General features: G+C 44.8%; 1 protein-coding gene and 2 non-coding genes across 3 annotated transcripts; all 3 read right to left on the bottom strand.

Annotated features, from left to right (window-relative positions):
- Positions 1–15319: 15319 nt before the first annotated feature.
- Positions 15320–23999, bottom strand: RPL3 (ribosomal protein L3). The gene is made up of 9 exons (XM_044300451.1): positions 23936–23999; positions 23247–23439; positions 20114–20282; positions 18354–18489; positions 17857–18043; positions 17144–17304; positions 16971–17072; positions 16035–16250; positions 15320–15527 (listed from the first exon to the last, which is right to left on the bottom strand). Exons 1-9 carry the CDS (start codon positions 23936–23938, stop codon positions 15486–15488), a joined length of 1209 nt encoding a protein of 402 aa, XP_044156386.1. The 5' UTR covers positions 23939–23999; the 3' UTR covers positions 15320–15485.
- Positions 16636–16726, bottom strand: LOC122944299. The gene has a single exon (XR_006390976.1). It is a non-coding gene; the product is annotated as a small nucleolar RNA U83B (small nucleolar RNA).
- Positions 17367–17460, bottom strand: LOC122944298. Its single transcript, XR_006390975.1, has one exon. It is a non-coding gene; the product is annotated as a small nucleolar RNA U83B (small nucleolar RNA).
- Positions 24000–24374: the final 375 nt, after the last annotated feature.

Here is a 24374-nt window from a genome sequence, read left to right on the forward strand (position 1 = left end):
TTACGGGCTACTGTCTTAGCTGTGATTCCAGAAGAGATGTAAGCCAGAGAAAAAAATGACCTAAGCTATCTGGCTAGTGAACTCTCCGAGGCCGCCTTACCCTTATTTATGCCAAAGAGGAAACAAAAGCGCGGAGGACTTCTCCAATCCATAGTTACCCCTAGGTAACTTATAAGGCATCTCCGAAAAGTCCGGACAGTGGCAACTTATGTCTTCCTGGGCTTATCAGAAGTGCTTGAAAAGTAATGAAAGGTAAGGATACCCAGGGGGAGGCATAGGGAATCTCAAAGCTAACTAGAGGTCCGAACCTAAGGAAAAAAGGGTCAGATCAATAACATTCTAGGAATTTTTAATACCGGACATTATACTTAAATCTAGCATAATCTTATAATAGAAATCTCAAATGGGTTTCTCATCAAGTGTTTATCAAAATAATCATAACCGATTTTAACAAAACATCTTAGAGAAGTACTTATCTTGACAAAGAATGACCAACTGAAGATCATTGGTGAACACAGATTCTTTTGGTGCAGAATATATTGCGAGACAGATGCTTTGATCCAAGATCCACTGGAGGCCTTGTGTTACATCTACCAGAAGAACTTTAGATGTCAAATCTCCTTCCTCGCAATCTTGTATCCATGATGGAAATCTACCGTGGCCTCCATCCCCCAGGGGAGCTCACGGGTCTGCAGCCAGAGGTCCAAAGAACACACTGGACCCTTCAGTTTGGGAATTCTAGATCCGCGGCAAGTATTTATAGAGTTTGCTGGTGCACCATACCTTCTGTAGGCCATCAAGACTAAATGCTCCAGTCCATCTTATTACTCCCCACCAGGAGCCATATAGGGCTCTGTTGATACGCCATACATAATGTAGGACATTCAAGCAATATGGTCCAGCCCATTTTCTCGCTCATCAAGAGTATTATAGGGCTTTGCTGGAGTGCTATGCCTATTGTAGACTATTAAACTACAAATTGACGGGAAGCGTGGCCAACTGCCGACATGGCCGGTCGTGTTTGAGCAGACCAGAGGGCAGGCGGCGTAGCAGTCTGAAGAAGTGCCAGAAGTCACCCTGCAGACATCGCATGAGCGGCTAATGGCGGCGATCACAGGCTGTCAATCATCCCTCACTGGTAAGATAGAGGAGGTGAGGGTTGATTAGGGACTTCTGCGCCATGATGTGCAGCAGCTAAGACAGAGGGCCATTCTCACTGAGGAGAGGGTCTCTGAGCTGGAGGACAAAACAAGAATTCTGTCAGATAGGATTTCAGATGTGGAACGTGCTGTGGACTCTCTGAAACAAAAATGCGACGAATTGGAGAATCGTGCACGGTGCAACAATGTGAGAATCCTAGGGATGCCGGAGAGATCGGAGGGTGCCGACCCAGCAGCGTTCCTGGAGGGCTGGTTTAAATCCATTTTCCCTGAGGCATCCTTTTCAAAGGCATATGCAGTGGAAAGAGCTCACAGGATGCCACCACCTCCGGGTGCACCCCCTAGACCCTTGCTGGCTCGCCTGCTTAACTGGAGAGACAGGGATCTCATACTTGCACAAGCCAGGATAAAGCAAACTATAACCTTGGGATCTGCAAATATATCCCTTTATCCTGATTTTTCGGCAGATCTACAGAAGAGAGCGACCTTTGTCAGCATTAAAAAAACGTCTACGGGACTGTAACATCCAGTACTCCATGGCCTATCCGGCTTGCCTGAGAGTGATCGACAGGCAGGAAATCGCTTTTCTTCTCCAGTCCCAGAGAAGAATGGCTTTCCATGAGGCCAAGAAGGTCACCTCCCAGATGAACTGCATTGCGGTTTCCAAAAGGTCATGTTTGCCTGTTTTATCTCCAGGACTGTTATAGTTATAGGCGCAGCATCCTGCCTAGCGCCACTGACATGCAATCTGAATGGTATTCCTTATTGACCTTGTTTAACCACTTCAACCCCGCTAGCTAAAACCCCCTTAATGACCAGGCCACTTTTTACACTTCTGCACTACACTACTTTCACCGTTTATTGCTCGGTCATGCAACTTACCACCCAAATGAATTTTACCTCCTTTTCTTCTCACTAATAGAGCTTTCATTTGGTGGTATTTTATTGCTGCTGACATTTTTACTTTTTTTGTTATTAATCAAAATTTAACGATTTTTTGCAAAAAAATGAAATTTTTCACTTTCAGCTGTAAAATTTTGCAAAAAAAACGACATCCATATATAAATTTTTCGCTAAATTTATTGTTCTACATGTCTTTGATAAAAAAAAATGTTTGGGCAAAAAATAAAATGGTTTGGGTAAAAGTTATAGCGTTTACAAACTAAGGTACAAAAAAGTGAATTTCCGCTTTTTGAAGCAGCTCTGACTTTCTGAGCACCTGTCATGTTTCCTGAGGTTCTACAATGCCCAGACAGTAGAAAAACCCCACAAATGACCCCATTTCGGAAAGTAGACACCCTAAGGTATTCGCTGATGGGCATAGTGAGTTCATAGAACTTTTTATTTTTTGTCACAAGTTAGCGGAAAATGATGATTTTTTATTTATTTTTTCTTACAAAGTCTCATATTCCACTAACTTGCGACAAAAAATAAAAAATTCTAGGAACTCGCCATGCCCCTCACGGAATACCTTGGGGTGTCTTCTTTCCAAAATGGGGTCACTTGTGGTGTAGTTATACTGCCCTGGCAATTTAGGGGCCCATATGTGTGAGAAGTAGTTTGCAATCAAAATGTGTAAAAAATGGCCTGCGAAATCCGAAAGGTGCTCTTTTGAATATGTGCCCCTTTGCCCACCTTGGCTGCAATAAAGTGTCACACATCTGGTATCGCCGTACTCAGGAGAAGTTGGGGAATGTGTTTTGGGGTGTCATTTTACATATACCCATGCTGGGTGAGAGAAATATCTTGGCAAAAGACAACTTTTCAAATTTTTTTATACAAAGTTGGCATTTGACCAAGATATTTCTCTCACCCAGCATGGTTATATGTAAAATGACACCCCAAAACACATTGCCCAACTTCTCCTGAGTACGGCGATACCAGATGTGTCACACTTTTTTGCAGCCAAGGTGGGCAAAGGGGCACATATTCCAAAGTGCACCTTTCGGATTTTGCAGGCCATTTTTTACACATTTTGATTGCAAAGTACTTCTCACACATATGGGCCCCTAAATTGCCAGTGCAGTATAAATACACCACAAGTGACCCCATTTTGGAAAGAAGACACCCCAAGGTATTCCGTGAGGGGCATGGCGAGTTCCTAGAATTATATTTTTTTTTGTCACAAGTTAGCGGAAAATGATGATTTTTTTTATTTTATTTTTTTTCCTTACAAAGTCTCATATTCCACTAACTTGCGACAAAAAATAAAAAAATTCTAGGAACTCGCCATGCCCCTCACGGAATACCTTGGGGTGTCTTCTTTCCAAAATGGGGTCACTTGTGGCGTAGTTATACTGCCCTGGCAATTTAGGGGCCCATATGTGTGAGAAGTACTTTGCAATCAAAATGTGTAAAAAATGGCCTGCGAAATCCGAAAGGTGCTCTTTGGAATGTGTGCCCCTTTGCCCACCTAGGCTGCAAAAAAGTGTCACACATCTGGTATCGCCGTACTCAGGAGAAGTTGGGGAATGTGTTTTGGGGTGTCATTTTACATATACCAATGCTGGGTGAGAGAAATATCTTGGCAAAAGACAACTTTTCCAATTTTTTTATACAAAGTTGGCATTTGATCAAGATATTTATCTCACCCAGCATGGGTATATGTAAAATGACACCCCAAAACACATTCCCCAACTTCTCCTGAGTACGGCGATACCACATGTGTGACACTTTTTTGCAGCCTAGATGCGCAAAGTTGCCCAAATTCCTTTTAGGAGGGCATTTTTAGACATTTGGATCCCAGACTTCTTCTCACGCTTTAGGGCCCCTAACATGCCAGGGCAGTATAAATACCCCACATGTGACCCCATTTTGGAAAGAAGACACCCCAAGGTATTCCGTGAGCATGGCGAGTTCCTAGAATTTTTTATTTTTTGGCACAAGTTAGCGGAAATTGATTTTTTTTGTATTTTCTCACAAAGTCTCCCTTTCCGCTAACTTGGGACCAAAATTTCAATCTTTCATGGACTCAATATGCCCCTCACGGATAACCTTGGGGTGTCTTCTTTCCAAAATGGGGTCACATGTGGGGTATTTATACTGCCCTGGCATTTTAGGGGCCCTAAAGCGTGAGAAGAAGTCTGGAATATAAATGTCTAAAAAAATTTACGCATTTGGATTCCGTGAGGGGTATGGTGAGTTCATGTGAGATTTTATTTTTTGACACAAGTTAGTGGAATATGAGACTAAGTAAGAAAAAACAAAAACAAACAAAAAATTTCCGCTAACTTGTGCCCAAAAAAATTTCTGAATGGAGCCTTACAGGGGGTGATCAATGACAGAGGGGTGATCAGGGAGTCTATATGGGGTGATCACCCCCCTGTCATTGATCACCCCCTGTCATTGATCACCCCCCTGTAAGGCTCCATTCAGACGTCCATATGATTTTTTACGGATCCACGGATACATGGATCGGATCCGCAAAACACATGCGGACGTCTGAATGGAGCCTTACAGGGGGTGATCAATGACGGAGGTGATCAGGGAGTCTATATGGGTGATCACCCCTCTGTCATTGATCACCCCCCTGTAAGGCTCCATTCAGACGTCCGCATGTGTTTTGCGGATCCGATCCATGTATCAGTGGATCCGTAAAAATCATACGGACGTCTGAATGGAGCCTTACAGGGGGTGATCAATGATGGAGGTGATCAGGGAGTCTATATGGGTGATCACCCCTCTGTCATTGATCACCCCCCTGTAAGGCTCCATTCAGACGTCCGCATTTGTTTTGCGGATCCGATCCATGTATCAGTGGATCCGTAAAAATCATAAGGACGTCTGAATGGAGCCTTACAGGGGGGGTGATCAATGACAGGGGGGTGATCAATGACAGGGTGGTGATCAATGACAGGGAAGTGATCAGGAAGTCTATATGCGTGATCACCCCCTTGTCATTGATCACCCCCCTGTAAGGCTCCATTCAGACATCCGCATGTGTTTTGCGGATCCGATCCATGTATCAGTGGATCCGTAAAAATCATACGGACGTCTGAATGGAGCCTTACAGGGGGGTGATCAATGACGGAGGTGATCAGGAAGTCTATATGGGTGATCACCCCTCTGTCATTGATCACCCCCCTGTAAGGCTCCATTCAGACGTCCGCATGTGTTTTGCGGATCCGATCCATGTATCAGTGGATCCGTAAAAATCATACGGACCTCTGAATGGAGCCTTACAGGGGGGTGATCAGGGAGTCTATATGGGGTGATCAGGGGTGATCAGTGGTTCATAAGGGGTTAATAAGTGACAGGGGGGGTGTAGTGTAGTGTAGTGTTTTCTGGTACTTTGCACAGCTACCTGTGTCCTCTGGTGGTCGATCCAAACAAAAGGGACCACCAGAGGACCAGGTAGCAGGTATATTAGACGCTGTTATCAAAACAGCGTCTAATATACCTGTTAGGGTTTAAAAAAATCACATCTCCAGCCTGCCAGCGAGCGATCGCCGCTGGCAGGCTGGAGATCCACTTGCTTACCTTCCGTTCCTGTGAGCGCGCGCGCCTGTGTGCGCGCGTTCACAGGAAATCTCACGTCTCGTGAGATGACGCATATATGCGTGACTGTGCGCAGCGCTGCCGCCTCCGGACCGCACATCTGCGTTAGGCGGTCCGGAGGCGGTTAAATGGTTTATAGGCACTGTCTTATGGGATATAGCATTGTATTTTGTCACTACTTAATATGCTGCACTACCTGTCTCAGTTTTCCACCTATCTTCACTGGACAGGTCCCCCGAGCATATGGCCACTATAGTTAACTATTTGTTCACAGTTCTATATTCAAGAAGCTGGGTACCTTTGTACTGCTATGTTATGTTCTATTGTTGAGGATTGGTATGATTATGCAACTATCATGGGACGGGCAGCTCACATTACTTGTATGGTGTGTCACGACTTAGCAGAGAGGTATTAACTCATACTGTTAATTGTGCCAAATGGCGACCAAAGGTAATGTCCTGGAGCGTGAGGGGTCTGGGAGGCCCTAGGAAACGTATGGAGGTACTTGCGCATATACGAAAATATTCTCCTCACATTCTAGGACTGCAAGAAACACACTTAACAAAAGACACAGGAGGGAGAGTTAATAAGCCCTGGGTACAATGGGTGGAGAATGTGTATGGAACGTCATACTGAGTGTCACTGTTAATCCATCGTACAGTCAGGTGGGAGTCACACCAGGTGGTGTCTGACCCGGAGAGGAGATATGTTTTTGCCTAGGCACACGCCAACGGTATCCCTTATGTTGTGTTGAACCTGTATTATCCTCCACCAGCTAACCTCTCATTGTTACAAGCAGCAGCGGGTTTTGCAGCCCAGTTTCCTGCAGCGAGGGTCATATGTATGGGCGATATCAACATGGTGCTGGATGAATCTTTAGACGGATTTCATAACCCATCACAGAACGTTGGTGTTAGATCGTCTGGCACTATCTTGGCGAGATTTGTATCTGAGATGGGATGGCTGGATATGTGGAGGGGGAAAAAAACAGCCCAATTGGTATATTCTTGCTTTACACCCTCTAAGGGGGCACTCTCGAGGATTGACTACATGTTTGGTACAGTGAATATACATATGTTGTTGCAAGACATATATTATGGTGCACAGGGTCCTTCTGATCATGCGCCTATCATAGCACTGTCCGTCACGTCGGACGTGAACCTGCGTACAACTAAGAGACGCATTCACCCGTTTTGGCTGTCATTGATGGGTATAAAAGACCATGTCCCAGATCAAATTCGGGTGTTTTTGGAGATGAATGGAGCGGATACTAACATCTCTCTATTGTGGGATACTTTGAAGGCCTTTCTGCGGGGCTGTCTCCAGTCTTCTATCTCATATATAAAAAGGTTCACGCAACGTAGAGAAGAGGAGTTGGAGGAGCTTTGCAGGAATGCGGACAGAACGTACATTTCTGAGCCGACAGATAGGGTAGATTGGATGTTAAAGGGGAGATCATATATGGACCATCTTAAAGAGAAAGAAGATCGTAAACTTTTATTCCTGCAGCAGCAGTCGTTCGAACAGGGTAATAAAACTGGGAAAGTATTAGCGCAGGTAGTAAATAGAAATAATAGGGCCCCCCCTGTACTGAGTATTGCTAGCGCCACTGGTGAGGTGATAGATGAGCCAGCAGGGATTTTAGATAGATTTAATGAGTTCTACCGAGATCTGTATAGATCTGTGGCTCGGTATACTGAGGCCGAATTGAGGGAGTACATGCAGGAGGTGACACATCCCCAATTGGCAGTCCCAGATAGGGAGCTTCTGGATGAGGAAATTACACTTGAAGAGATTGAGGAAGCGGTCAAACGGCTAACTTCAGGCAAATCTCCAGGACCGGATGGGATCCCGCTGGAGGTTTATTCCAAATACATAGACATACTTGCTCCTCAGCTGCTCAGAGTGTATTCTAATTCGCTGGAGAGTGGTTTCTTTCCTGAATCATTATATGAGGCATCTATTGTTATACTGTTAAAACCGGATAAACCACCTTTGGAATGTGGTTCGTATCGCCCCATATCCTTATTAAATTTGGATTATAAAATACTAACAAAAATTTTAGCGGAGAGGTTGAACAAGGTAATAACTTCCATAATACATGAAAACCAGTCGGGCTTCATCCCAGGCCGCTCCACTTCCAGTAACATTCGGAGAGTTGTCACGCAAATAGGTTACGCATGTAATGAAAGATGGGCTCTAGCGGCCTTAGATACGGCCAAAGCGTTTGACTCAGTTGAGTGGCCTTATTAACTACAAGCCTTAGATTAGCAGTAGGTTTAGCATATATTACAGAAATCCGCCTTATAAATACAGGGCCCTGTATTTATAAGGCGGATTTCTGTAATATATGCTAAACCTACTGCTAATATTTTAGTTAATGGGTCTTTATCTCCAACATTTCCATTAAACAGGGGAACTAAGCAGGGGTGCCCTTTATCTCCCCTATTATTTGCGGTAGCAATAGAACACCTGGCGCTTAGAGTCCGACGAGACCTGCTGATTAAATGATACTACTGCCTAAAGCCTTGCATTTACTTGAACACACATGTACCCTAGTCCCCCAAAAACTTTTTCAGTTGCTTAAATTCTTTAATGGCCGCTTTTGTGTGGGGGAAGGAGAGATGGAAACTGGCACTGGGGACCCTACAAAGGAGCTGGCAACAGGGAGGGGCAGGCCTTCCAGATTTATTCCTGTACTTTAGCCGGGCAATTGAGGTACTTGGCACTGTGGGTCTCAAGTGTAGAACTCCCTAACTCAGAATACTACCTACAATATTATCTGCAGCTATCTAGTTTGTGGCCTGTATTGGAAGACCTAGCAGTAGTCTCTGGGCATCCATTGCCTATCCATAAGTTGGTGCACCAGGTCTGGAAGGCTGCAAAGCTCCAACAGTATTCTGACCTTCCGGATGAGATGCCACTATGGGATAAGCCAACATTACCTATGCTGATGCAGTGTGAGGGAAGGGGCACTTGGCGGGGGTATGGAGTACTCACGCTGAAAGACCTCTATGAGAATGGGATTTTGTTCTCTTTTACTCAGCTTCAAGCGAAGGTGGGTGTGGTTCACCCTCACTTTTTCAGATACCTGCAGCTGCGATACACACTTCAGTCACAACTGAGATCCTTATAGAAATCCATTTCAAAATACCCTCTCATTGGCATTTTGAAAAGCCAGGGCCCTAGGGGCATGATATCGGCCTTGTATACACACCTCTTGAATATCAAAATGAGCTCAAGCTCTATGCTGTCGGAGACTAGATGGAGGGAGTGCATCACAAACCTCACTACAGAAGAATGGAATGAGGCATTAGAAGCTCCATCAGGGGTATCACCTTCCCTTAACAATAGACTTATTCAGTTATTTATACTTCACAGGAGCTACCTCACTCCGGTCAGGTTATATAAAAATGGGCAGGTTGACGCATAGCGGGTGCCACAGGTGTGCACAACCAGGTGCGGGCTTTTGGCATCTGATATGGGAATGTACCTATGTTCAGAACTACTGGAGAGATCTAGTGTCAGTACTATCTTCTTTGGTTCCAGGAGCCCTTGAGTTGTGTCCTAAAAAGTGCCTTCTGGGAGTAATTGATGATGAGGCGCTAACACATCATAAATGTATTTTCCTGAGGGAGTCGCTGTTCATGGCTAGAAAGGCAGTGGCTCTCAGATGGATGGCTGAGAGACCGCCTACAGTCGCTCAATGGAAAGCCTTAGTAAACCAAGTAATTCCCTGGGAAAAAATTACGTTCTCCCATAGAAAATGTCCTCAGAAATTTGAGAAGGTTTGGGGATCCTGGTGTTCTTCGCCATTGACAGTATCACCAGCTCATATGCACTCTGTAGAATGAAACCCCCTTTCTTGAATGTATACACATTGCAGACAGTAAAAAATAAAGTCGCAACGCCTTCTGTTATTTTTCCTTTATTGTTATTCGGCTTTACAGTGAAATAATAATGCACTCTGAAGTGATCTATATATGACTTGCCATCGGTCCTGTATGTAAACTTGTGCTTGTTCCTGTAGTTTATTAATATACTGTATGTACCATGCCAACTTCCCTTGTTATACTTTAATAAAACGAGTTTAAAAACTACAAATTGACAACCAAACATAGGCACAGAACTAATTCACCCTGCATGCATAGCCACCAAGATAGACCGCCACAAAGACTTGGCAGCACCACAGGCACCGCTGGACACAGATACTCACTCACAGCCAAGTTCATTCATCCAGACACTGCTGCATGAGTGGTCCACTATTTAGACATGGCAACAGAAGACACCAGCCATACAGACACAGCCGCCAGTAGCCGTCCCTCATGCAACACAGCCGTAGAAGCCGTCGGCCATGTGGCGCTGTCCGCTGATCAACACACTACAGGTCCTTCTAAAAAAAATTGCATATTGTGATAAAGTTCATTATTTTCTGTAATGTACTGATAAACATTAGACTTTCATATATTTTAGATTCATTACACACCAACTGAAGTAGTTCAAGCCTTTTATTGTTTTAATATTGATGATTTTGGCATACAGCTCATAAAAAACCAAAATTCCTATCTAAAAAAATTAGCATATTTCATCCGACCAATAAAAGAAAAGTGTTTTTAATACAAAAAAAAGTCAACCTTCAAATAATTATGTTCAGTTATGCACTCAATACTTGGTCGGGGATCCTTTTGCAGAAATGACTGCTTCAATGCGGTGTGGCATGGAGGCAATCAGCCTGTGGCACTGCTGAGGTGTTATGGAGGCCCAGGATGCTTCGATAGCGGCCTTAAGCTCATCCAGAGTGTTGGGTCTTGCGTCTCTCAACCTTCACTTCCCAATATCCCACAGATTCTCTATGGGGTTCAGGTCAGGAGAGTTGGCAGGCCAATTGAGCACAGTAATACCATGGTCAGTAAACCATTTACCAGTGGTTTTGGCACTGTGAGCAGGTGCCAGGTCGTGCTGAAAAATGAAATCTTCATCTCCATAAAGCTTTTCAGCAGATGGAAGCATGAAGTGCTCCAAAATCTCCTGATCGCTAGCTGCATTGACCCTGCCCTTGATAAAACACAGTGGACCAACACCAGCAGCTGACATGGCACCCCAGACCATCACTGACTGTGGGTACTTGACACTGGACTTCAGGCATTTTCCTCTCCCCAGTCTTCCTCCAGACTCTGGCACCTTGATTTTCCGAATGACATGCAACAGTCTAGTGCTGCTTCTCTGTAGCCCAGGTCAGGCGCTTCTGCCGCTGTTTCTGGTTCAAAAGTGGCTTGACCTGGGGAATGCGGCACCTGTAGCCCATTTCCTGCACACGCCTGTACACGGTGGCTCTGGATGTTTCTACTCCAGAGTCAATCGGTCCTACTCCACAATCTTCCTCAGGGTCCGGTCACCTCTTCTCGTTGTGCAGCTTTTTCTGCCACACTTTTTCCTTCCCACTGAGGTGCCTTGATACAGCACTCTGGGAACAGCCTATTCGTTCAGAAATTTCTTTCTGTGTCTTACCCTCTTGCTTGAGGGTGTCAATGATGGCCTTCTGGACAGCAGTCAGGTTGGCAGTCTTACCCATGATTGCGGTTTTTAGTAATAACCCAGGCTGGGAGTTTTTAAAAGCCTCAGGAATCTTTTGCAGGTGTTTAGAGTTAATTAATTAGTTGATTCAGATGATTAGGTTAATAGCTCGTTTAGAGAACCTTTTCATATGCTAATTTTTTTACATAGGAATTTTGGGTTTTCATGAGCTGTATGCCCAAATCATCAATATTAAAACAATAAAAGGCTTGAACTACTTCAGTTGGTGTGTAATGAATCTAAAATATATGAAAGTCTAATGTTTATCAGTACATTACAGAAAATAATGAACTTTATCACAATATGCTAATTTTTTTTAGAAGGACCTGTAGATAAACTCAGCAGCAGGAGACAGCAAGAGCTGTAATCCCAGCAAGCATAAACACAGAAGCAAATAGCTCCCAAGGTACATGAGGCCTGCCAGGCACAGATCCCATGGTAATCAGCCAGACAGTCAAAGACACAAAAAAAAGGAAGGCAGCCCTGCAGACAGGCACAGGCTCAAAGGGCGGCCCAGCGAATTGGACCTCGTGCCCCCTTGGAGTTTCAGGTACGCCACTGTAGTGATGTTGTCTGAGAGGACCTTCAGATGCCTGTTCTTTAATAGGTCTACTGCTTCTGTGAGTGTCATAAGGACTGCATTCAGTTCTCTGAAATTTGAGGATCTTTCTTTGGCCGAATGCACCCGGCCGTGAGCGGTCCTTGGTAACATGGGCTGGATTCCTGCTAAGAGCAGGAGCGCACGGTGTCATTGGTTGCTATGACGCCGTGCGCTTCCTGCTGCCACTGCAGTACAGTAATACACTGGTATGATCTATACCAGTGCATCACTGTACTACGGCAGCAGCAGGAACGGCACGTCATAGCAAGCAATGACACCGTGCGCTCCTGCTCTCAGCAGGAATCCAGCCCGTGTTACCACGGACCGCTCACGGCCGGGTGCATTCGGCCTTAGGCTGTTTGGCCAGTCTCCCTGGAAAAACTGGTTGCCTATCTTTGCCCCCCAGCCTGATGAGCCGGCATCTGTTATGACCTGAGCCTCTGGGATTCTGAGGCATTTTATGCAGCTTTTTCTCTTCCTTCCACCAGTCTAGATCCATCTTGACTGTTGATGGCACTTGTATCATCCTGTTCCTGTCCCATTTTCTCAAGATCCATGACTGCATAATTCTAGTATGGGCCTGACACCAAGGAACAGAGTTTATGCATGCAGTTAAGTTCCCTAACAGGCTCATTGCCCCCCAAATGGAACACCTGTGAGATTTTTGAAAGAGACTTATTTTGTTTCTGAGAGATCTTACTTTGTCCTGGGGTAAATAGTTTGTTTGGGATACAGAATCTAACTACGCCCATGAACCTTATTTTTGTAGATGGGTAGAGTATTGATTTCTTTTTCTGATTTAGCACCCATCCTAAACCCGAAAGGGTACTTACAACTTCTTCTGTAGTCCTGGAGGTTTCTTCTTTTGAATTGCCAATTAGGAAATAGTCTAGGTAAGGGATGATATTGGTTCCACCACTAGTTTGGTAAATGTTCAGGGAGCTGATGAGATGCCAAAGGGGAGGGCTACGTACTGGAAGGGATGGAGGAGTGCCCCAGGATATCTTATTGCAAATCTTAGATATTTCTGGGAGGCCTGATGAATCAGTATGTGATATTAGGCATCTTTTAGATCTACTGATGTCATAAAGGCACCCTTTGGAATCATAGGTGAGATTAACTCCATCTTGAATCTTCTGTATATTATGGATTTGTTTAAGGGCTTTAGGTTTATTATTGTGTGGAATTTGTATATTTTTTTTTTTTTTTACTAGAAAGAGGCCTGAGTACCATTCCTTTTCCAAGCCTGGCACTTTTATGACTCCTAATCTGAGTAGGTCCTGAGTACCTTGCCAAATGTTTTCCCTTACTTTTGTTTTGGGTGGCAACGGAGAATTTTTCTGGCAGTGCTGAGGAGAATTCTATACTGTATCCCTGAGCTATGATTTGATGTAACCTGTTTTTGGGGGTTTGGGAAATAATCCTCTACTCCTTTCACCTTTTTGAATAGCTCCAGCAACCAGTTTACCTTTCTCTGTAGGGCCTGGATTGTAAAGGGAACTGACAAAAGGGCCTTTTCTTTCCCCTTCGGAAACCACTTTATCAGCGGCCTTTTCCAGTATTTTATCTAACACTGTCCCAAAGACAAACTCCCCTTAGAAGGCGATAGTTGCTGCATCTCTTGCGGCAAAGCATACCGATTCTGCTAAGGCATCTGACACAAAAAGCTGTTGCAGATTTTAACAATGGTAAGGAATTTATGATATCTTCTCTGGAGGTTTTGTTCTTTAGGTGATCTTCTAATTCTGACAACCAGAAGTACATGGCCCTTGCCATGGATGTAGCTGCAATGTTGGTTTATACACCAAACAGATGCCTCCCAAGCCTTCCTTAAGAATCTGCTTTGCGCTCCATTGGATCGCTAAGTTGCGATACATCTTCGAATGTTAAGGCTGTCTTTTTGACTACCTTTGCCACCTGAATATCAATTTTAGGCATCTTAAAGATCTTACATTCAGCTTGCTCAAATCAGTCTGTTCCTGAATTCTTTGGACACCTAGTCTTTTCAGGATCAATCCATTCATCCAATCTCTGATATTTTCACATTTCAATTTTCCTTACTTTGGTTCTTTTAGTACATAAACCCCCAAACATCTCGTCTTGTACCGTACAAGGTTTGGGAATATCCTCTATGCCCATGGTAGACCTAACTGCTTTTAGTAATTCTTCCATTTCATTTGAGGAGAAAAAGTATTTATCATCCTCTACAATTTCACCCTCTGAGAAAAGTTCTCCTGCGAGTACTCATCCAGAGGTATTCTCAGTGTCCTAAGCCTCAAAGAAGGATTGAATGAATAATCTAGGTTTTTTGGCAGGCGGGATAGGCATACTAGGAGTAAGATTTAATCTCAAAAGATAATTGGTTGCTCCTTTTAAGACGTCAGAAATGCATTGTTTGCACAATTTTTTTATAGTTGTCAGGGAGTCTCCTGGCACAGGTTGTGCACTTTAGGGATTTAGACTTCGTATCTATTATTCCCTAATGAATAAAAGGAGAGCAACCACATACCAGCATATTTTTTAGACATTATATGTAAAAATAACCATACTCCCCTTAGGGGAACTCACAGTAGGAGCAGCCGGAGAGGGGTCAGAACCGGCAGTGATGCAGCTACATGAGCGCCACTTTTTAAACACTTCCAGGTTTCTGACTTCATCCTGGCGCATGCTCAGTGCCCCGGCTCTGCCTCCCCCCCTGCCGTAAGATCAAAGCTCACCAGCTCTCACGCGCATCCGGCTTTAGCTGTCTGCTTCCAACTCAGTGGAAGGAAGACCGCAAGACAGAAAGGAGCACAGGTCCCAGCATTAAGCCAAGAGTCCATGCTGCAGGAAGGAAGCAGGGGATGAAGGTAAATTCTTTCTAATCTTCACCTCCCCACCCAGAGAACTCTGCATCCTAACCCTGTAGGGGCTGGTAAAACACTGAGGGAGGGGGGGCAATTTAAGCTCTGTATTCCTGCCCCTACAGAGATCCAAAAAAAAAAAAGTTTTACCCAATAAAATGCATAGGCTCCATGTAGCCAAACTTAATCTCAGCCGAAGTTGCACTAATCTTTGGTGAATGAGTACAGTATTCCTATCTGCATATTTAAAACCCTTTTGAAATGGGAAACTGAAGTTTGCTTTGGTACTGGCCGGTACCAAAGCCCACTTCAGATTTTTTTTCTAAAATGCGCTTAAAATACAGATGTAATACCGTACTCATTCACCAAGCTATTTTAAAGAGAATTTTAAAATAGGAATCTGAAGTGGGCTTTGGTACCAGCCAGTACCAAAAGCAGACTTTGGATTCCCCTTTTAAAGTTGCAAATAGGAATACTGTACTCAGTCGTGCAAAACTTTGGCTGAGAAAGTTTGGCTACATGGAGCCTACACATTTTTATGCTGCACAGAAACAGCAATAAAAGATTAACTAATAGACTTCAGATCTATGATCCGAAGCTCGGTTTACTCAAGCCTACTCAAATATAAGTTCCCAGATAACCCCTGAAGGAGAAAGTACTACTTTAATACACTCCTAGCTTTGGCTTTACAAAATGTGTAGTTTTCCCCTAAATTGCTTTCACCAAACTTTTTTTTTTTATAGAATTTATTAAGAAGTGCATCAAATCAGCAATGTGGCCCAGGTGGTAGATTGGACAAGATAGTTACATTTATGCTTCCTCCTTTGCCAGACGGTCTTTCTTGAGTGGACCCTGTGAAATAAAGATTTGACATTAGCACAGAAAATATCATCGTCTAGAGATTTGCACATCTGTTGGAATGGGGTTTATCAGGTGGCACAATAAGTTATCTGCTAAAAATTTAATCACCAAGCAGGTAGCACAACACTTCTAGATCAGGCATGCGCAACCTGTGGCCCTCCAAAATTACAACACAACGCCCTGCTGTAGGCTGTTTGGGCATGCTGGGAGTTGTAGTTTTGCAACAGCTGGAGGGCCACAGGTTGAGCATGCCTGTTCTAGATCATCAAGTCATGACATATCCAATGTTTTAGTTGTGTTTCCATATAATTAGGAATGAGCTAAATAGACTTCAGCCGCTTATGCAGTCATTTGCATAAAACTTTGCTGTAACTGTATGGAGCATGAGCTCCATACAGTATTAGAATGTATTGGCTCATGAGACTTCGTATAATTTTGAATTACTGTAAAAATTTGCTCATCCCTACAAATAATGCTATAAACACATTTGAGTTATACCATGAAAGCCTTCTTTTCTTCCACAGTCTGGAAACGTCCATGTCCAAATTTGGATGTTGTATCGATGAACTTTAGGTCAATCTTCTCCAATGCACGACGGCTGGTCTGCACAAGGAGGGACTTACGCAAGGTAAGAACTCTTTTCTTGGTCCCGATAACACAGCCCTTCAGCATGACGAAGTCATTTTTCACTTCTCCGTAATGAACAAAGCCACCCTAACAAAAAACAGAAAAATTACAGTTCACTAATCTGAGGTTACCTTGTCACCAACACAAAAGCAGAAGTCTTAACTAGCAAAAAAAAAAAAAAAACTAAGTGGGGTTGAAAGATAATGAAAAGAGGCTTCAAAAATATTCATTTTAATCTGTGCTCAGATTTCCATGAAAATCCTGAATGATTGGCTACACAACAGGTAAAAGAAAAGGTCTTATTTCCAACCTCAGGAATGTGAAGGTTTAAACCTAGTTAGGCTGAAATACAGCCATATTATCTAAGAATGCTGTACATCATGCCACTCTGGCTACTAGAAACCATGCACCCCTAAAAGTATACAAAGGCAATACAATTATTACACTAGAGGGTGCCAAGCAAGTGCTAAGGAGTGTCCTCAGAAGGAAGGCAGCATGGAAATCTTAATCATGGTTTTCAGGCACTGTACAGTGCAATTTCCATTGCTTCATCACAGGACAGGCAGACCAGTCAAAATACAGAATGGACAGCCTAAAAGTGCAACATACGGTACAGTTCATTTGGGCTATACTGAAAGTTAGGCTCCAGTTCTATAATGCTGCAGTTGGCTGTACTAAATGCAAAGGTCAACTATTCATACAAAATACCCCTATACTGAGTGGCAATCACAACCCTCACCCCAGTGCAGTCAGTAGATTGCTACAGAACCATTGGCTTACACTTCCAATACCAAAACGTGAACTTACCAATGGGTTGATGCTCTTGTCTGACAGATCGTAGTCAGTTGAAGCATTGCTCTTCACAAGTTTACCATCTTTTGAGTGGTAGCCTTGACCAATCTTGTAGATCTGAAAGACAGCAGTATTTTAGTACAACTGTATTTTTAAGCCCCCAACACAGCAAGCCTGATTACACATACCTTCTTATTGATCTCAGTGCGGTGATGATAACCTTTCTGGCCAGCACGAGCCACAGAGAAGGCCACACGGGCAGGATGCCAAGCTCCAATACAAGCAACCTTTCTCAGACCTCTGTGAGTCTTACGTGGGAGCTTCTTTGTATGCCAACGGCTAGTCACACCTGGGCGAGATAACACAGGTCAAGAAAGAAGCAATGCTGGGTTATTTAGTCACCTTACTACAGCTTGTTCTCAGAAGGAAGGCAGCATGGAATTATTCTCCAGTGTTGTCAGGCACTGTGCCCAGTGCTTATTCCATGACCTCATCACAGAACAGCCTAAATCAGCATTTCTAAACATCTCTACCCACCATGGTGCACAAGTCATTGGCTGCTCACAAGGTAGAAGTCAGTCACATTAGCATTTTTAGGCCCAGTCCATGCGAGTCATTTGTGGCAGAATTTAGCATGGATTCTGCACCAAGAAGATGCCAGCAGCAGCGCTGACTCTGCCCTCCACTGCACTTCATGTGGCCATGGTCTATAGTCATGCCAAGAAAGGACAGGTCCTTTTTAGCATAGTATCTGCACCAACTCCCCTGGAAACAACGCCAGGTGTTTGCTTGCAGTTTAATACCATTGAATGGAACTGAGAGCAGATCCCCAGCATTAAAATTAAGATTTTAACTAGCCCTAAACCACAATACAGAAAAGCTCTACATCCTTCAGTCTCACCTTTGTAGCCCTTTCCCTTGGTGACTCCAATGACGTCAATCATTTCATCCTGACCAAATACTCCAGACACTGCCACCTGCTGCTCCAACTTCTCACGAGCCCAGTCCACTTTCTCTGCAATTGTGCCTCCATTCACCTGGATCTCCATGAGATGAGACTTCTTCTGACGCAGGGGGAGCAGACGCATCTTAATGCCAGAAAAAAAAAAAAAAAAAAAAAAAAAAAAAAAAAAAGTGTGTAAATTCAGGCAATCAACATTCAAATATTGAAAGGAACAATATGTCTGCCAGTCAAGAGTCAGTCAGCATGTGTAGTACAGGACTGGGCAGATGGAAACAGTCTACCCATCTGCCTGGCACTCTAACCCTTACTGCGCATGCACACCACATAACCAAAGGTCATCAATATGCGATCCCAAAAAAACATCCATAGCAATAAACTAAAGGAAACTACAAAGCAATAAACATTCACACCAATATGCAATGACTACTACATACCTGTGTGTGAGCAATGACTCGGATAACTTGGGAGTATTTCTTCATGCTTGCAAAGTCTTTCTCCAGCTGCTTCTTGCCTTCGTCATCCTGCCACTTCTTGCAGTACTTGGTGAAAGCCTTCTTCTTGGACTTATACCTTTAATAGCAGAGCATGCCAGTTGGAGTGGACCTTCATCATGTCCCACAAGAAGGACAAGAGCGGAAGGCACCAAACCATTTCAAGGATTGGGCTCATTGCATGGCTTCAAAGGAGATTTTCAGCCAGCAAGCGGAGCCTGGAGCTCATCAGACAAAGGCATGCAAGGCCAGAGCTGAGAGGAGCTACCAATGTTCATTCCAGGTATTTAGTACTATCAAAATGAATGTCAGAACACATTAGTTAACATTCACGACTGTCATCAGCACTGCTAGGAAGACAGCCATTTAAATGGCTTTTCTGGTAATTACTCACAGCCTGCCTCCCGAAACAAAATACATTAATATCCGCGGTGAACGTTTCCGGCAGAGAAAAGCCTGCTAGTGTTCACCGATACAACAGATCACCGCCAAAGCCCTAATGACTGATGGGAAACAGCCGCTGTCTAGCATAGAAGGCAGGCTGTGGACGTACAAATACATGTAGCGGTTTCTGTCTGGCCGGCACTTATACCAGACCAGGGTGTCTGATCATTTCCAACATACATGTTACCACAGCCTTACCTGTTCCCCAAAGCTCCATCCCTCCGTGCTGCATCTACTGTGTCCATGTTCTGCTTTCCAAAGTGTTTACATCAGGCAGTGCATGGTCACTTGCTTCACTGCAGCCAATGACCGGCTCCAGCAGTGATGTGCCACCTGTGGCAAAAATCACTTTTGGCCAGTCATTGGCTGCAGCTGAGCACAGAAGTAAACACTCCAGGGACCCAAATATGGACACAGCATGGCAAGGATGAGTTATTTGTTTCAAGAGGCAGGCTGAAAAGATGAAATCTAAAAAAACAAAACCAGAAGACCACTTTTAAGGGGAATCTGAGCAGCAGCCTCCCTGTTCAACTGTTTGCACAGACATATCTGTGGTTCACCTGATTAAAGTGCTCTTTTTTGTTGATCCGATGGTCTGTTCGACCTGTTGGGACCAAGCTCCTTTGTGGCCAGCTCCTACCTGGCGGCTTTGATTGACAGGGCTAAACAGTGGGTGGCCACAAAGGAGTGGAGCTTGGGCGATTACCTCACTGCACCAAAGGTTTAATTTGAATATTAAGAGCCCAAGATCAACTAAATAAACTGTCTTAACAGCTGTGTCCAAGTAAGACATTATTACTATAATCTACATTTTTTTGCTGCTCACTTCAGAGACTACAAATAGTCTCAATATACCCAAACCTAACTACACCCCACAATTAGAGATAAGCCAATTTCATATTTTGAAGTTAGTTTGCGCTTTGTTTGGTAGTAAAAGCAGAAATGTGTTATGGATGCCATTACCACCAACCATGACGCAATTCTATGACAGAATGCCTTTAGAGGCATTCTGCCATAATAGAAGTCTATGGCCTGCATAACAGATCCGTCCCGTTTCCGTTATGCAGGCCATAGACTATTAGACTTCCATTATGACGGAATGCCTCTAAAGTCATTCCATCATAGGATTGAGTTATGGTTGGTGGTAAAGGAATCCACAACGCAATTCTGCTTTTACCACCAAGTGAAGCACAAATCAAATTTCATAACATGAAATTCAGTCATCCCTACCCAGAAAACATGAAGCAGCAGCCCCTTACCAGTTCTTGTAGAAGCGTCTCTTGCATTCGTCACTGATGTGCTCTGCAAAGATGGTCTTCAAGCTGCGAAGACCACGTGGAGTCTGGACGTATCCCACAATTCCAACAATGACCATAGGAGGAGTCTCCACAACAGTCACTGCCTCCACAACTTCCTTCTTATTCACCTCTGAAAACAAAGTATACAAGACAAGTCAGGTGTGAACTTACTGCAGGCCGCAGTAGATTAGGAACCTCCATAGAAGTCACAAGGAAAGCCAAACACTAAGGCCGCAGCAGCACATTTCTGGGGCCACTCCGAAGCAGCTCACAAAACACATTAGTAAAAGGCTGTGCCAATACAAACGTTCTAGATCTCCAGGCACAGTTACCCTACTGATTAATGTTCATTACGGGGATTTACATCTTCATGGGTCCTTCAGGCAGACTGCGATCATGGGAGGGCCTACAAAAAGCATACTAAACTGCCCCCTACCACAGAGTTTTCAGCTGTCATTCCCCCAGAAGCAACACTTCAGTCCCTGCATGTCAACATCCAGTTTGATGGGTGCTGCAGCTAATCAGTGGCCACAGCAGTGACTCATTCCTCCTTGCATAAAGACATTGGGTCATATGATGCAAAGGGGACTTTACACCGCTGCAGATGTTGACACAGTACTTCAGTGTCTGGCAGAGAGCAGGTAACAATACTTCCCTCTGTAGTTCTGGCCAAGTGGGAGGGTCTGCCCAAAAGGTCCCCGAAGATGAACACCCAACAATGATTAGGGTCTATTAGAAGCCCACTACTTTGTTTTCTCACTGCCCCCAGATGTCAGCGTTTAAAGCTGCACTGAAACACTGTTGGGACTGTGGCGGTCTGGACTCCTTATCTGTAGTATTACTCATGTACTGCTGCAGATATACTATTGACAGCCTCAAGAACTGACAAACTGTAGGTTTCTCAGGGTTTAGTTCTGCAACTTATAAAATGCACCTGCTTAAAGCTGTAAAATATTTACTTCTTAAAAGGGGTTGTCTCATCATGGACAATGTGTCTTATAGGTAGGGGTCCCAAAGCTGGTACCCGCACCTATATAAAGAATGGAGCCCCGCAAGGTGGTGGCTGGAGGACTCCAGTCCAGCCACCACTAAGCCGGCTCCCCATAGAAGTGAATAGGAGCATACTGTGCATGTGCAGCCCCCTCTCCAATTCATTTTTATGGGGCTGACCGAAAGAGCCGAGGCAGTGCTCGGCTATTTTTGCCAGCCACATAGAAAATGAATTGGAGGATGGCTGGGCATACGCAGTGCGCCCTCCTTCACTTGCTGGGCCCCGTTCTTGATATAGGTGAAGGTCCCTAGCAATATGCCCCCATTGTCCATGATGAGACAACCCCTTTAGGGGTTCAGTTTCAAGAGGACATCTGACAACACAGGGTCAACCTGTAATAACAGGTTACCCGACAGTCCATATGGCCACTCCCATTCTCCTAGCTGCAGCAGTGACATCACGTAGACAACATGTGACCACTAAAGCCAGTCATTGGCCACTTCAATGCACTGTTCACAGCAGTCAATTATGTGACGTCATTGCTGCAGAGCTGGACCAGGAGAACTAGAAAGGTGACAGGAACCGTCAGATAAGTAGTTTATTACAAGTCTATCCCAAGTGGTCCTGCTTCTTCTTGGTACAAGGCAATCCCCTTTAATGTGGAACAGCTCTGGAGATACTGCCTAAAGTTAGCCAAGATATATGAACTGTAATGGACACATCAGGTGCTATATCAGATTTACAAGTCAAACTACAAGAGCTACGTTCAGCAATCGACATTCAGCAAAGACAACCATAGGATGTCAATCAGTCCGCCCGTCGATAGAGTTTCATCATGTGTAGCCCTTTAAGTGAGTAAATCGCCACTTGACTGCCTACAGTGGAAAATTGTAGACTTGTACAAGAACCCACAAGACATCAGACTGACCTGTGTGCCAATCCTCTACAGCTTTAAAAGGAACCTGTCACCAGTTTTAACCCTAAGTGTCATCGGCATCCTGAGTTCTCCCCCCACCCTAATCATCCTAGGGTTTGTTTTTGTTTTGTTAAACACTTACATGTACTACTTTTACAGTCCACTTTTGCTTTTTTCAAGTTATGTAAATTGAATGCTTACCTCATCACTTCCCATTCCTAACCCACCTCCCGTTATAAGAGTGACAGAATCTAAAGATCCTACACTCCTTTCAAACTTGTGTCCCAAATGCCGTGCATGTGCAGAACCAGTCACCTCACTGATGAAAATAATCTAGAATATTCGCGATTTCGTAGTGCCGACATTTGCGATTAAAATATTCGCAATCACCACCACTACTGATCATACAATGTATACCGCGCAGCTGAGAGACTTGGAAGAGAAGGGGTGGAGATTAGCAATCGCAGAGGGTGTGTCTTATTAGTTTGTGGGTGTGGCTTCATACCAAGAGTCAGAAAGCTGGACTCCTCTCCAAAGCATGGAGGAGACAGGACTCATCTAAGGTGCATCTACATATATGGTGGGAACATTTTAGGTTTTTCTCTGAACTGATACATTAATAATGTTCGTTCAGAATTAATTTTATTAGAAAAGTGAGTGGATAAATAGGCTTAGAAGGTGGTGACAGGTTTCCTTTAAGAACGCTGCTTCTGCAGACCTCATTGCTCTGAACATGGATCTCCGTACAAGAAGCACATTACGATCAGAAGTAAAGCAATGAAAACCAAGTTCTCAAATCAGGACTGAACTGCAGAACTGGGCACAGCCACAACTGTAGGCAGAGTGCCAAGGAAGATCACAGCAACGACAAGTCAGATCCCCGCTGATCAACCCCGTTACCCCTAAGATAAAAGGCGGTCAGGCCTTGGAGCAGACAGCCCCTTTGGTCCGGATCTGTGCTGCCCAGGAAATAGCTGGGTAACATGACGGCTGTAGCCATCACATAACTGCTGTGACCACTGAGGCCTGTAATCGGCCACAGAGCAGCAGTGGGACCTCGGGCAGGCGAAGTCTTATTTGATAGGTTCAGAGCTTCATGTCCAAGGCCAGACCACCCTTTTAGTCCTGTAAGACCCCTATAATCGGTCACTCCACCCAGATAACCACTTGCGCTGGATATCACTTACTGGAGCCAGGTCTGTCCACCTCTCTGACGATGTGGGTCATGCCAGCCTTGTACCCCAGGAAGGCCGTCAGATGGATAGGCTTGCTTGCGTCATCCTTGGGGAAGCTCTTGACCTTGCCACGATGTCTCTTGCTGCGCTTGCGTGGCAGGAAGCCCAGGGATCCGTGCCTGGGAGCGGAGAACTTCCGGTGAGACTAAGGGGAAAATAAAATAAACCTAGATGAATGCATCTGATGGAAAATCACCACAATACACCCTCCTATGCCAAGACCACTGAACCTACACAGGACTAGACCACCCCCCATCCTGACAGCCAAGTACAGAGCTGAAGGGGAAGCACAAGTATTACTAATAAGCCAGACAGGACTGAGACACCGTTCACATTGCACGCTGCAGCCCTGCGGTAACGTCGTCATCATCTGAGAACAGGACGACCATTGGAGCAGGTGGCGGGGGAAAGGCGGCTAACAACCAGGGCCAGGCCTCCCGTAGAGGCCGCGGCTATGTGCGGGCCTCCGGTACAGGCCGCCACACGCGCTGCTCCCACAGCCCCAGAAAGGGAGCCCGAGAATCCCGCACATACGAAGGGCCAGGGGGGGGGACAGGCAAGCGCGAGGGTGACAGACGGATCGGTGGCGGGATGGACGCGATACCGGACTGATTAAGTATAGGCCGCAGCTTGTCCCTTACCATCCTGTCTCCTGATGACTGGACTTGAAGAGAGAGTGTCACGCCGGCGTCCTACGTATTTATAGACGCACTGTGTAGACACGCCCATCCCTTTTTTTATTATTTTTTTCCCTCCTCCTCCCAACTTTATTAGTAAGGAACACAACGTGTTCATTGACGCAGCGCCGGGCTCGTTCAGGAGATGTCATCCAGTGTGACTGGGCCTGGTGCTCATTCTCCTCAGAATCCTGCTGTGAAATGCAAATGAATAGCTCTCAAGTTTTGAAAAGCCCAAAGAGGAATTTCTAAGCCATGCCCAGTCCCCTTGGTGCCCCACATGTAATTATTCCTCCTGCAGGCATTGCTGAAAACGGAGATGCTGTAGATTAACCGCTTGTGTCGCGGTCAATGCCATCTCGCCCCATTGGCTCCCCGTGATGTGATTGAGGGGTGCTAGTCA

This window comes from Bufo gargarizans, chromosome 7, assembly GCF_014858855.1.
Source record: "Bufo gargarizans isolate SCDJY-AF-19 chromosome 7, ASM1485885v1, whole genome shotgun sequence".
Classification (NCBI taxonomy): Eukaryota; Metazoa; Chordata; class Amphibia; order Anura; family Bufonidae; genus Bufo; species Bufo gargarizans.